The sequence below is a fragment of the Mauremys mutica genome, chromosome 13 (assembly GCF_020497125.1).
Source record: "Mauremys mutica isolate MM-2020 ecotype Southern chromosome 13, ASM2049712v1, whole genome shotgun sequence".
Lineage (NCBI taxonomy): Eukaryota > Metazoa > Chordata > Testudines > Geoemydidae > Mauremys > Mauremys mutica.
In genome coordinates this window covers 34048181-34063152 of record NC_059084.1, presented here as the reverse complement: position 1 = coordinate 34063152, position 14972 = coordinate 34048181, and the positions used below count along the sequence as shown (strand labels likewise).

General features: G+C 43.0%; 1 protein-coding gene across 1 annotated transcript; it reads left to right on the top strand.

The window, feature by feature from the left end:
* Window positions 1-327: 327 nt before the first annotated feature.
* On the top strand, window positions 328-1260 carry LOC123348806 (olfactory receptor 5A1-like). The gene has a single exon (XM_044986445.1). The coding sequence runs from the start codon at window positions 328-330 to the stop codon at window positions 1258-1260; it is 933 nt and encodes a 310-aa protein (XP_044842380.1).
* The last annotated feature ends 13712 nt before the right edge of the window (window positions 1261-14972 follow it).

The window sequence follows — 14972 nt, the reverse complement described above, 5'->3', positions numbered from 1 at the left end:
TCCCTTTCTCCAATAGCTCCTTACTTTTGGACCTGATTGAGGATTTGGGTACATAAAGTAGAGATAGGTGCCTAAATCATTGTCAATCTAAAACTCACAAATTCCAACTAGCATATTGCTATCTCTTTCTATACATTTTGTCAATTTAAAAAAATAATGATTTATATACTGGAATAGGGCTTGTGTTACATTCATCCTATTGATCAGATTATCTGCACAAGCCATTTCAATTCAATTTTATGAAATTGTTAATTTCATGGCTTTTGTTTATTTATTTGTTTGTTTATTTGTGTTCTTACAGGTCACAGTTTTCTTGAATAAATATCAATGGAAAATCAAACCACAGTGACTGAATTTATTCTCCTGGGACTTTCCAGTGACCAACAGATGCAGATTTTCCTCTTCCTGGTGTTTTTAGTTATTTACCTGGTTACTCTGCTTGGGAACATACTGATCATGGTAGTGATAAGAGCTGATTCTCACCTTCACACCCCCATGTACTTCTTCCTCTTCCATTTATCCTTCACTGATATCTGCTATTCCTCAGTCACGGTGCCTAAAATGCTGATGAACTTCCTAGCAGAGCGCAAAACTATTTCTGTCAATGGCTGCCTTTCCCAGATGTTCTTCATCATCCTCTCAGGTTCTGCAGAACTTTTCATTCTCTCAGCCATGGCATATGACCGCTATGCTGCCATCTGTGACCCATTGCATTACATGGAGATAATGAGGAAAGGGATCTGTGTTCATCTGGTGAGTGGTGCATGGACCATCGGATTCTTCTATGCTCTGCTTAACACCATTTTTGCCCTCAGGTTGCATTTCTGTGGGCCCAATCAAATCCGCCATTTCAACTGTGAGCTCCCTCGTCTATTACAACTGTCCTGCACTGAGACCCTCACCAATCAAGTGGTGCTTCTCACTTCCGCTGTGATATTTGGATCAAGCTCCTTCCTCTTCACCCTGATCTCCTACATTCATGTTATTGCCACCATCCTGAGAATACCCTCTGTGGAGGGCAGGCGAAAAACCTTCTCCACCTGCAGCTCCCACCTGATTGTGGTTGGCTTATTGTATGTGACAGGTTTTTTCCAGTACACAAAGCCCAGTTCAGTCTCCTCTGTGCTTCTGGATGAAATGGTCTCAGTCCAATACAGCATCTTGACCCCTATGTTAAACCCCATCATCTACAGCCTGAAAAACAAGGAGGTGAAAACAGCTGTAGGGAAAATATTAGGGAAATTCTGGTTTTCCAAGTAGCAGAGATGTTCTTTTTTTGTAATCAGAGAGCATAGATTTGTGGGTAACTAGTGTTTGGGACATTCTCCGCTCAAGTAGCTGACCGACACTTTGGGTCAAATCCTTGACTGGTATAAATCAGTGTAGATCGATTGAAGTTAAATGGCCTTATCATCAGAGCTTCTTTGGAACCAATGGGTGGGTGGGAGTGGGGGTCGGGGGTGTACTAGACACACAGGGACTTAAACGGGAGAAATTGAGAGAGATATCCCTTATTCCAGTGGTGGGGGCATGCACAGGGGAGGTGACAGATCCCTGTTTAAATCATTTCTGCTCATCTTCCCCACCCCAGGTGACTACCCTAACCAATGGGTAAAAGTTATGTGGGAGCTCCTCCTCCTAATTCTGTCTCCTTGTTCGTATAAAAACAAATGGGCATAACTGGATATGAACAAATTCAAATGGAAATTAGAAGGTTTCTCACCATCAGAGGGTTTGAGTTTCTGAAAAAAATCTTCTAATAACATCTGTAGGGACACACAACTTAATCACTTTTATGAGGGAGATGGATACATTTATGAGTGTGGCTGTAGGATGGCATTTCTTGTGATGGTGGGGGGCAGGGCTCAGCAGTACAGGGGCATGCTTCTGATTGTTTGTCTTTTGTTCCCAGCAGTCATGCTTCAGGGTTTCAGCAAGACATCAGCACAGGTCAGGAAGGGGATCCCCCCACATCAACATATTCCAGGAGGGCTTCTTTTTTTTCACTTCTTCCTCTGAAACTTCAGGGATGGCCATGGCTGGAGAAGGGCTATTCGATGGGGTGAGCCAGGACTCGGAGGTGGCACTGAGCATTCTGTCTCTCTCAGATGTTTGTCTAGGCCATTCAGGGATTAACTGATTGACAATTAGCGAATGACACAAAAACTTATAGAAAATAAAAATACATGAGAAACATGAAATCAGACAAACAATCAGAGGGCTCTCTGGACGATCAAGGTGCTAAATGAGCACTCGAGCAAGACATTGCTGTTGTGGTCAAGCTACATGAATTCTTTGCAATGGTCTTCACTGTAGAGAATGAGAGAGAGAGCCTCACAGCTTAGGTCACAACTCAGAGAAACTGCACCACACTGAGGTGTTGATAGAGGAGGTTTTGGAACAAACTGATAAATTTAGCAGTAATAAGGCACCAGGACCAGATTTTATTTATCCAAGAATTCTGAAGGAACTCATGAAATTGCAGAACTACTAACTTTGATATGTTAAGTAGGTTAAGTAAGCCTCTGTACAGGTGACTGGAGGGTAACTAATGTAATACCTATTGTCAAAAAAAGCCTCCAGAGGCAATCCTGGCAATTACAGGCTGGTAAGCCAAACTTGTGGATCATACAAATTGGTTGAAACTATAGTAAAAAATAAAGTTATTAGAGACATAGATAGGAACAATATGTTGGGAAAGAGTCATCATGGCTCTTGTAAAGGTAAATCATGCCTCACCAATCTATTAGAATTATTTCAGGGAGTCAACAAGCATGTGGACAAGAATGATCCAAGGGATATAACATACTCAAACTTTCAGAAAGCCTTTGACAAGTTCCCTCACCAAAGGCACTACAGCAAACTAAGGAGTCAGGGGATAAGCAGGAAGGTTCTGCCATGGGCCAATAACTGGTTAAAGGATAGGAAAGAGAGGATATGAATAAATAGTCAGTGTTCATCATGCAAAGAGGTAAATAGTGGGGTCCCCCATGAATCTGTACTGGGTCCTGTGCTATTGAACATATTCATCAAAGACCTAGAAAAAGAGGTGAAAAGTAAGGTGGCAAAAATTGCAGAGGACAGAAAATTATTCAATATAATTACATCAGAAACAGGAAATCTGATAAACAATCAGTGGGGCCATTGAACAATGAAGGTGCTAAAGGAGCACTCAATAAAGACACAGCGGTTGCCAAGAAGCTAAATAAAATCCTTGCAGCAGTCTTAACTGCAGAGGCTGGAGCAAGATCCCCGCATATTAGGTGACAAATCAGAGAAACAGTCCCAGACTGAAGTGTCGATAGAGGAGGTTTTGGAGCAAATTGATAAATTAAACAGTAATAAGTCATGAGGACCTGGTGGCATTTATCCAAGAGTCCTGAATGAATTCTGATATGAAATGGCAGAACTCCTTCTTTTCTTTACACTCATGAAATCTGTCATTTCACTAGCACTTTCTCCCAGAATTGCCTTCCTCCTTCAGATTCAAAACTAGTTCCTCCCTGTTGGTCAGATCAAGTTGAAAATGGCACCAGAGCCACACCTTTCACTCCCAGTCTCACCACCCAAACAGAAAAGACACTGGCTCCCACCCCATAAGCTGTGGGTGCAGGGCCCCAGCCGCAGCCATGCCACTTACCTGGGGGACAGTTCCCACCCACTAGGAAGCACCTGGCAGGTTCCTCTGGCTCCTAAGGTCAACGGCAGCCAGCGGGGTCTCCACTCCACATGCTGTGCTCGCCACAAGCACTGGCTCCAGCTGCCAGTGGCTGGAAGCTGTGGGGGTGGGACTTACTTGGGGACATGAGTAGCACGCAGTGCCCGAGGGTCAGGGGAACCTGTGGGGAGGGTCTGTGCCTGTCCACACTTGCAGCTCCCATTGGCAGTGATGGAGCCAGAGCTTGATGTATGAGCAGCAAACAGAGACCCTCCCTGGCCACCCCTGTGCCTAGGGGATGCAGGGTCCTGCTGCCCACCATTTCCTGGGAGCTGCTCCAAATAAGCACCTCCAGGACCGCAGGTGAGCCTCACCACTGTACTTCTCCAGCCCCAAGCCAAAATATCTGGACAAATGTAGTCCCGGCCATACATCGGTCGGGACATGGGACAAACAACTAAATATCGGGACAGTCTCGATTTTATCAGGACATCTGGTCACCCTAGGCTGAAGTGAGACTTCAGACAGTGAGAGAAGCTCCTGCAGGGAAAAATCCTGATACCAGGGAAATTCTTCCATTATATGGGAAATGAAAAAGGGAAACTGAAGTGAGGGGCTGTGTTTTGGGCTGCCCTGAATCCTGCAGGGGGTGCTGTGTCCACTCAGCTACACCAAGTAGATTCAATGATACTGACGTGACAGTGCTTCTGGCGGAATTGTTCATTCCCACATAGGAAAGGGAATAAGTAATCTATTGGTAAACTGTGTCCGCATGAGAGGTTGTAGCGGTATAACTATTTCCATAAAACATTTGCACCACTAACCAAAATAGTTATCCTGGGGCAAAATCTGTGTGGAGACCTGTGTGGAGACCTGTGTGAAAATATGTCCGTACATTCCTGGCTTTGAAACAAACTCTGATAATCCAAGGAAAATGTCTTTTACATTAACAGAATCATAGAAGAATAGGACTGGAAGGGACCCCTGCTGGCCATCTAGTCCAGTAAGGACTACGTCATTACGAGACCATCCCTGATAAATGTTTGTCTGACCTGTTCTCAAAAACCTCCAATGACAGAGATTCCACAATCTTGTGAAGCAATTTTTTCCAGTGCTTAACCACATTGGCAGTTAGGAAGTTTTTCCTAAAGTCCAATCTATAGCGCTCTTGCTGCAATTTACAGGAAAGAATTCTCTGTAGTAACTCAGATCCCACCCCGTCTAACATCCCATCACAAGCCATTGGGCATATTTACCGCTAGTAGTCAAAGATGAATTAATTGCCAAAATTAGGCTATCCCATCATACCATCCCCTCCATAAACTTACCAAGCTTAATCTTGAAGCCAGATATGTCTTTTGCCCCCACTACTCTCCTTGGAAGGCTGTTCCAGAACTTCACTCCTCTGATGGTTAGAAACCTTCGTCTAATTTCCAGTCTAAACTTCCCGATAGCCATAAATAATTCTAAAACACACTCTAATATAAAATACAAAAATATCCTAGAAATTAATTTAAAAATAGATAAATACATTTTTAAAAAGTAAAATTGGAATGAAATCCAACTTGTGAAATCATGCCGATGAAATGGAAATTTGGGTTCTACACCACTCTCATAAAATGAAAATTGCACATTTCTTACAAATTTCAAATTTTATACAGAATTTTTTCTTGCAAGTGAGGATCAATTTTCAGCTAATGTGGTGGTTTCTAGCAGGAATTTTTTTGGTTTTGGATTTTAAAGAAGATCACATCTCTATATGTAGAATGTCCAACTGCAGGACAATGACAAATTATCCTAGGGAAGGAGAGGCATTTGGTTGATGATAAAAACTTTCAAATGGTTCTAATACAGTTAGGTGGCCCATTTCCACTGCAATTCACTTCATTTCTCGATACTTTAAATGACTGCGTCATGGAGCAGCTGGTACAGGAACCCACAAGGGGAGAGGCAACTCTAGATTTAATCCTGAGTGGAGCACAGGAGCTGGTCCAAGAGGTAACTATAGCAGGACCGCTTGGAAATAGTGACCATAATACAATAGCATTCAACATCCCTGTGGTGGGAAGAACATTTCAACAGCCCAACACTGTGGCATTTAATTTCAAAAGGGGGAACTATGCAAAAATGAGGGGGTTAGTTAAACAGAAGTTAAAAGGTACAGTGATTAAAGTGAAATCCCTGCAAGCTGCATGGGCTCTTTTTAAACACACCATAATAGAGGCCCAACTTCAATGTATACCCCAAATTAAGAAACACAGTAAAAGAACTAAAAAAGAGCCACCGTGGCTTAACAACCATGTAAAAGAAGCAGTGAGAGATAAAAAGACTTCATTTAAAAAGTGGAAGTCAGATCCTAGTGAGACAAATAGAAAAGAGCATAACTGTCAAATTAAGTGCAAGAGTGTAATAAGAAAAGCCAATGAGGAGTTTGAAGAACGGCTATCCAAAAACTCCAAAGGTAATAACAAAATGTTTTTTAAGTACATCAGAAGCAGGAAGCCTGCTAAACAACCAGTGGGGCCCCTTGATGATCGAGATACAAAAGGAGCGCTTAAAGACGATAAAGTCATTGTGGAGAAACTGAATGGATTCTTTGCTTCAGTCTTCATGGCTGAGGATGTTAGGGAGATTCCCAAACCTGAGCTGGCTTTTGAAGGTGACAAATCTGAGGAACTGTCACAGATTGAAGTGTCACTAGAGGAGGTTTTGGAATTAATTGATAAACTCAACATTAACAAGTCACCGGGACCAGATGGCATTCACCCAAGAGTTCTGAAAGAACTCAAAAGTGAAGTTGCAGAACTATTAACTAAGGTTTGTAACCTGTCCTTTAAATTGGCTTTGGTACCCAATGACTGGAAGTTAGCTAATGTAACACTAATATTTAAAAAGGGCTCTAGAGGTGATCCCGGCAATTACAGATTGGTAAGTCTAACGTCAGTGCCGGGCAAATTAGTCGAAACAATAGTTAAGAATAAAATTGTCAGACACATAGAAAAACATAAACTGTTGAGCAATAGTCAACATGGTTTCTGTAAAGGGAAATCATTTTACTAATCTATTAGAGTTCTTTGAAGGGGTCAACAAACATGTGGACAAGGGGGATCCAGTGGACATAGTGTACTTAGATTTCCAGAAAGCTTTTGACAAAGTCCCTCACCAAAGGCTCTTACGTAAATTAAGCTGTCATGGGATAAATGGGAAGGTCCTTTCACGGACTAAGAACTGGTTAAAAGACAGAAAACAAAGGGTAGGAATTAATGGTAAATTCTCAGAATGGAGAGGGGTAACTAGTGGTGTTCCCCAAGGGTCAGTCCTAGGACCAATCCTATTCAATTTATTCATAAATGATCTGGAGAAAGGGGTAAACAGTGAGGTGGCAAAGTTTGCAGATGATACTAAACTGCTCAAGATAGTTAAGACCAAAGCAGATTGTGAAGAACTTCAAAAAGATCTCACAAAACTAAGTGACTGGGCAACAAAATGGCAAATTAAATTTAATGTGGATAAATGTAAAGTAATGCACATTGGAAGAAATAACCCCAACTATACATACAATATGATGGGGGCTAATTTAGCTACAACGAGTCAGAAAAAAGATCTTGGAGTCATCGTGGATAGTTCTCTGAAGATGTCCACGCAGCGTGCAGAGGCAGTCAAAAAAGCAAACAGGATGTTAGGAATCATTAAAAAGGGGATAGAGAATAAGACTGAGAATATATTATTGCCCTTGTATAAATCCATGATACACCCACATCTCGAATACTGTGTACAGATGTGGTCTCCTCACCTCAAAAAAGATATTCTGGCACTGGAAAAGATTCAGGAAAGGGCAACTAAAATGATTAGGGGTTTGGAGAGGGTCCCATATGAGGAAAGATTAAAGAGGCTAGGACTCTTCAGCTTGGAAAAGAGGAGACTAAGAGGGGATATGATAGAGATATATAAAATCATGAGTTATGTGGAGAAAGTGGTAAGGAAAAGTTATTTACTTATTCCCATAATACAAGAACTAGGGGTCACCAAATGAAATTAATAGGCAGCAGGTTTAAAACAAATAAAAGGAAGTTCTTCTTCACACAGCACACAGTCAACTTGTGGAACTCCTTACCTGAGGAGGTTGTGAAAGCTAGGACTATAACAGCGTTTAAAAGAGATATGGATAAACTCATGGTGATTAAGTCCATAAATGTCTATTAGCCAGGATGGGTAAGGAATGGTGTCCCTAGCCTCTGTTTGTCAGAGGATGGAGATGGATGGCAGGAGAGAGATCACTTGATCATTGCCTGTTAGGTTCACTCCCTCTGGGGCACCTGGCATTGGCCACTGTCGGTAGACAGATACTGGGCTAGATGGACCTTTGGTCTGACCCGGTACGGCCGTTCTTATGTTCTTATGCCATTGGCTGCCCACACACTGTAAATCTCAGCATTAGTTGTTTGCTTTGTTTCTCTGTTGCAGCTTCCTCTAAAATATCAAATCCTGTCCCGTTTTGCCCATGGATCTCCAATCTATAAAGGACATTGTTCTGCTTTGACAGACCAGGTAGTGAAACCTGTGACTCTTTGAACTAATATGTGTATGTACTGTTGTACCTAAGCCCCATCACCTCAATATTTGAGTGCTTAGTGCCATCTGTCAAGTTACTACATGAGTTTCCAGAGAGATTAATGTTTTGTTGAACCTGCAGTCTGCTCAGATATGAAATCTGCCCCAGGGATCATGAGATGGTATTTCCCCTCCCCTGGCCTCCATTCTACACTCACCCATTGTTCCAATAGACAGCAGAGGGGGACAATTAAAACAGTGCTGACATTTTATTGAGTAAATATTCTTCATTTATGTGGCAGAGTTCATTTGTTTCACATAGACACACCCCATGGTGAACCCAGAACAGGGAAACCAAACACCCATCACAGAATTCATCTTCCTGAGATTTGGGGATCTCCCAGAACTGCAGCTTCCTCTCTTCCTGCTCTTTCTAGTTATCTACATCGGGACCATGGCCAGGAACGTCCTCATCACAGTGCTAGTTGTGGCTGATCGGTACCTTCACACCCCCATGTACCTCTTCCTAGGGAACTTGTCCTGCTTGGAGACCTGCTACACCTCCACCATCATGCCCAGGATGTTGTTCGGTCCCCTGACTGGGGACAGGACTATTTCATTCAATGGGAGTGTCACACAATTTTATTTTGTTGGTTCTCTGGTTGCTACAGAATGTCTTCTCTTATCAGTGATGTCTTATGATCGGTATTTAGCCATATGCAATCCACTGCACTATGCAACCCGTATGAGTCACAGATCTTACCTGAAGCTCGCGGTTGGCTGTTGGATAGCTGGCTTCCTAGGTAATAGCATAACAATGTTATCGATATCTCAGTTAACGTTCTGTGGCCCCAATGGTATTGACCTTTCTTTGTGTGTCATTTTATCCCCCTTGTAAAACTCTCCCGCAATGATCCTCAGCAGACAGAAATGGTGAATGTTGCCCTCAGCTTCATTTTCTCATTGGTTCTATTCCTTCTTACTTTGATATCCTACATCTGCATCATTGCCACCATCCTGAGAATCCCGTCCACCACCAAGAGGCCAAAGGCCTTTTCCACCTGCTCCTCCCACCTCATTGTGGTGAGCATTTTTCTAGAACTCTGCTGACTGTCTATATGTTCCCAACCACCGACCTCCTGAGTGACTTCAAGAGAGTTCTGTTTGTCATCTACACAGTCTTAACTCCCCTGGTCAATCGCCTCATCTACAGCCTGAGAAACAAAGAAGTCCAGGAGGCCCTGAGGAAAGCTTGTAGGAAATTCATGTTTGGGCCATGCTAACCAATCAATTTTCTTGGGTTAAAATAGATATAACATGGACTGGGTAGGGCCTGAACAAAGCCTAATGTAGTCCCAGGTCGTGTTTCCCTGAGCTTCATTGGTCTTCGAGTCCTGCTCTTACAGATTCACAACTGTGGGAGAAAGTGGAGATGGAAAGACCTTTTAAAACCTGTGACTCCCCTTCTTTTTAAGACCTATATAAGATGCCACAGGTGGATTCTACTGGGCTGGTGGGAGACTTGAACTTGTGACTACTCAAAGCCCAGACAATGAGGGAAGATTGTGCTCTGTGAGAGGGTGCAGGTGAAATGGACTCAGCTGGAACACTGGACATCTATTCTGTGTAGTGTGTATAGATACACACACACACACCACTAAAGAAATAAGATGCCTGCATTCTAAAAATACAGGGTTGCAATGTCAGCATGGAACTCTAATGTTAGAAAATTGAATAATTATCTTTCTTTTCATAGAGTGTATTTCATCTCCAGGCTTCAGTCAAAGGGAGAGAAAAGCCAAAGGAAGCCCTCTGCCCTGTGCCCCAGAACACAGGACACCAGCACAGGCCTCTTATTGGTTCATTTTCAGAAACAGTTTAAGATCAGTTGTTTCCAGATATTTGGGGTCCAAGTGGGATTTTTCAAAGCCTCTGGACGCCTGCCCTGTCAGATGGGGCCCTGGAGGAGAATCAGGCAGGGGAACGCACACCTTCCCCAGGTTTGTGCATCACTCTGGGGCCTTGGCATCTGGATGCCTGGTGTGGAGTTCCACAGGGTATGACCAGGGGCATCTACGGCCCATTTACTGGAAACACTTGGGTGCCTGCAGGGTTTGCCGGCAGGCAAGATGGGTGTGTGAATCCCAGAGGGCCGGAATCACTCAGTGTGCTGGTGGCAGGAAACCAACTATCCAGAGTCCCAGTCCAGTGCCCTGTCTGATCCACCATGTCCAAGTGTATTTGACAATGGGACCAGAGGGTGTGAAGTGTCCAACTGCCATTCACTGTCTATAGGATTTGGGTGCCTAACATCAGCCTTTTATGGGAAAACCCAGCCTGTTCATTTACAGCCAAACCACTCTCCTGAGAAATTTCCCAGGGGATGTTTTCTACCAGTTCCTTCTCATGTTCCTCCATTTGCTCAGTGATCCTACTAACTGTGTCTCTGTCACCAAAAGCATCGTGCAATAAAAGAACTAAACTGAGTCTTCTCTTTCTGTCATCTCTCTTGTCAGACCTCCCGTTATCTGTCATGTGGAATGACACATGCACAGTAGTAATATTAAAACAGTGATTTTAGTTAAAATATTGTTTAGTTAAAATATTAAGTGATTAAAAGTTGATAAACTAGGAATTTAACATTTGAAGTTAAAACTTGGAATTCAACATATAAGCCAAGCTTCATGACGATTCAGGTCTGTCTCTTTTTAATATATTCTGGCCCTATATTCAGCCAGTATCCTTCAAAGAGCTAAGCAATAAGATTTCATCCATTGCTGCTATATTTTTGTCCGGTTACTTAAAAAACAAACAAGAAACTTCTTTTTTTTTAATGCCATTATGTGAGCCACAAATATTCAGAATTGGACATTATGAAGAACAAACTTTTGGTGACACAAAAATATCCAAGAAGAGAAAGGGAGAAAAGTCCAAACTCTTCTAGCAATTCAGTGGCAGTTGGGTGCTTGTAGTGTACCTTACCCATTTTTGAAAATCCCAGCCTACATGTGTAAAGCACCTTGTTCTACCTGCATTTTATCTGAAAAAAAGTTGAGTAACATTTTCAAAAACATGTAAGAGAACTTCAGAAGTGACTTAGGAGCCTTGTTGACATTCAATGAGACTTAGGCTGCTAAGCCTTGGTAATTAAGACACTTTGGAAAATGGAACATAGGCAGCAGAATAATTTCTTCACAATAGGAATAACGTTCACCCAGTAAGCAGAGATTTGTTTTAGGATGAAATGTTTTTTCTCTCTCCAGGACTTTTCCTTTGAGACTAGAAGCCCGATTCTACCAACACTGTCTAGAAATAAACCAAACACTAACTTCCCCTTGCCTTCCCAATAGCGGACCTGCCTTGGGAGACTGTCTCTCCCTGCAGAAGGTATATAATGAATCAGAAAAGACGTTCCCCATTTGACAGAATGTATGAGGCACAGGGTCACGTTACCAGACGTGGAACAGACCCTCGATAGCTTTTCTAGCTTGTCGTTCCAGTTTCTGGGAATGAGGAAGTAGATGAATGCAGTGTGGATGGAAAACAGACTGAGTACCCTGGATCCTGGTTCTTGAAATGCTGCATGAGGAAGTGACAACAGAGACCCTGGCTTCTGACAGACCCGCCTTACAGGTGAGTTAACCTTTTCCTCCCTGCTCCTTGAATCTTGAGGAGTTTGAAGGAATATAGGTTTGCTAGGTTACTAACCCCACTGGAATCCAAGGGGAACTGGGCACTGATCTCTCTTAAACTCCCAACCCAAAGCAAAATGACTGAATTTGGGGACAGGAAAGACCTGTCAGGTCATGTCTATCCTAGGTCTTTACCTAGGGTGACAAGATGCCCCATTTTTAAAGGGGCAGTCCCATTTTTTGGGACTTTTTCTTATATAGGCACCTATTACGCCCTACCCCCTGTCCCGTTTCTTCACACTTGCTATCTGGTAACCCTATCCTTACCTGGCCCCCATTACTGTGGTATCTGGGCACCTCACTGCCTTGAATGTATCTATCCTCCCATCACCTTGTGTGATGCTATTACCTCTGCTTCACAGATGGGACCTGTTGCACAGAGGGGCAGATTTATGGAGCTATATTGGGCACCTCAAGATGCAGACCCCTCAGTGAGATTGGAAATCGATGGGCATTGGGTATGGCTGTTACTCAGGCACCATGTGCATTGTTAGGTACCTACCAGCCTTTGGAAATCTGGCCTCAAAGTCACACAAGGAGTTGTTGACGAAGCAGGGAAATGAACCAACATTTGCCAAGTCCAAGGCCAGCGCTTCAAACACTGGAGCAGCCTTCCTTCCTCTCTAACCTCTTCTACGTGCTACGTAAAAGAGTTTACTTTTCTTGGTGGCACTAGCCTGGCCAGGGCACTGAGAGGGTCAACGAGGTGAGGTGGGTAACGCAGAGTTAATAGCTGCTGCTGCGCACGTTGCTCGGGGAGGAGACGTTGACTATGAGCAAGCTTGTCAGAATGAGATTTTATTTTTGTGATTTAGACCACGAATATTGATTTCTATTAAGGGTTTTTTCCACCCAGTTTTTAACTATGTTAATGTTTACCATTGTGGGAAAATTAAAAGGGGTGGGGTTGGGGTAGCGCTGACAATGGGAGGGCGGGGAACTCCCAGCAGTGATAGTGGAGATACTTGTGGCTCCCTGCACTGCCGAGGGGTCCAAGACACCAGGGCGCAAAAGGGACAGGGAATGCAGCTGCTCTGACCCTGCTGTTGAATGGCTCTGTTCATGGGTAGAAACCATTCAGCCATTCAACAGTGGTGGGCCCACAGTGAAGCCCTCCTCCTTCTCCTCCTTCTCTTCACAGACCAGGCTGGGGCTCTTGGCTCTGGCAGCCTTCTCTGCACCTGGCACCTGCAGGGATGGGTGTCACTGGCCCCGCGGCCATGCAGGGAGCCCTCAGCAGCTCTGCTGTCCTGACCCTACTCACTCACTCCTGGGACAGCTGGGTGCACAATGTTCCATGCACGGCCACTGGGCCGGTGACACCATACCTGCAGGCACAAGGTGTGGGGAAGGCTGCACTAACGCCGATTGTTGCTGATATAGTTTGTTGTTCATTTCAGGGCATCAGCTGATATCGACGTTTACCAACGTCCATCAATGGAAATCAAATCCTGCTGAGCTGAGCTATAAGTTTCAAAGTAGGTTAAAGGCATTAGCTGTCCAAATCCCATTGGAATCAAAGGACCCCATCCTTGAAGTCAGTGGAAATTTGATCTCTGATTTCAGTGGGAGAAGGCTTGGACAGAACAGAATTATTCCTGGGGTGTCAAAATAACCTTGTGCATATCTATGTGCAGGATCAGGGTCTTACTGAGCAGTTAATAGGGATTAGTAAATCATTCTAATAAAAGATATGACCTCACCCACCCATTCTCTCTAAGGATCAGCAATGACAAGAGAGACAGCAATGGCAGCCAAGACAGCCACAAACAGAGAAAGAATTAATTTTGTTTTAACCAAAGATAAAGAAGAAAATGTAGAGTTGATAAAAATTTCTGATGGAAAATGTGTCAATCAAAATCAAAATGTTCCCCAGGAACATATCAATTTCTAGAAAACGTTATTCAGGAAGTTATTGTATAGAGCTTTATGAAATAATATAAAATGGAATAATATAAAAATGACATGATATAAATAAATTTAAATAACTATAACTTTAAATGGGGGAGGGATAGCTCAGTGGTTTGAGCATTAGCATGCTAAACCCAGGCTTGTGACTTCAATCCTTGAGGAGACCACTTAGGGATCTGGGGCAAAAATTAGTCCTGCTAGTGAAGGCAGGGGGCTGGACTCAATGACCTTTTAAGGTCCCTTCCAGTTCTAGGAGATTGGTATATCTCCAATTATTACGTAACCTTAACTATAAAATACAATGTAATATAAAATAAAAAAATAACCCAGAAATGCAATTAAAAATAAATAAATAAATTTTTAAAAAGTGAAAACTGGAATGAAAACCAACATTTGAAATCACAGAATTGACAATGAAATGGAAGTTTGGGTTCTATATCCCTGTCACAATATGAAAATAGCACATTTCTTACAAATTTCAAATTTTATCCATAATTTTTTTCTTGCAAGAGAGAATCCATTTCTAGCTAACATGGTGGCATTGTTTTGTTTGTTTGTTTTTAATGAAGATCGCGTCTCTATCTGTAGAGTGTCCGACTGCAGGACAATGAAATCTTGGCCCAGGGAAGGAGAGGCATTTGTCTGAGGATAAAAACTCTCAAATGGCTCTAATACAGTTAGACGGCCCATTTCCACTGCAATTCACTTGGAGTTGGCTGCCCACACACTGCAAATCCAACCCGTTGCTTGGTTTGTTTCTTTATTATGACTTGCTCTAAAATGTCAAATCTTGGCCTGTTTGGCCCATGGATCTCCAATCTAGAAAGGACATTGTACTGCTTCCATACACCATGCAGTGAAATGTGTGACTTTTCAAGCAATATGTTTTTGTACTGTTGTACCTAAGCCCCATCACCATAGTCTTAGTGTGGTTGGTGCCACCAGTCAAGTTACTACATGAGTTTCGAGAGATTAAAGTTTTGTTGAACCTGCCCCAGGGATCACGAGATGACATTTCCCCTCCCCTGCCTCCATTCTCCACTCACCCATCGTTCTAGTAGCCAGCAGAGGGGGACAATGAAAACAGTGCTGATGATTTATTGAGTGACCATTACTTTTCATGTATGTTGCAGTTAAATTCTTTCTCATAGACAAACCCA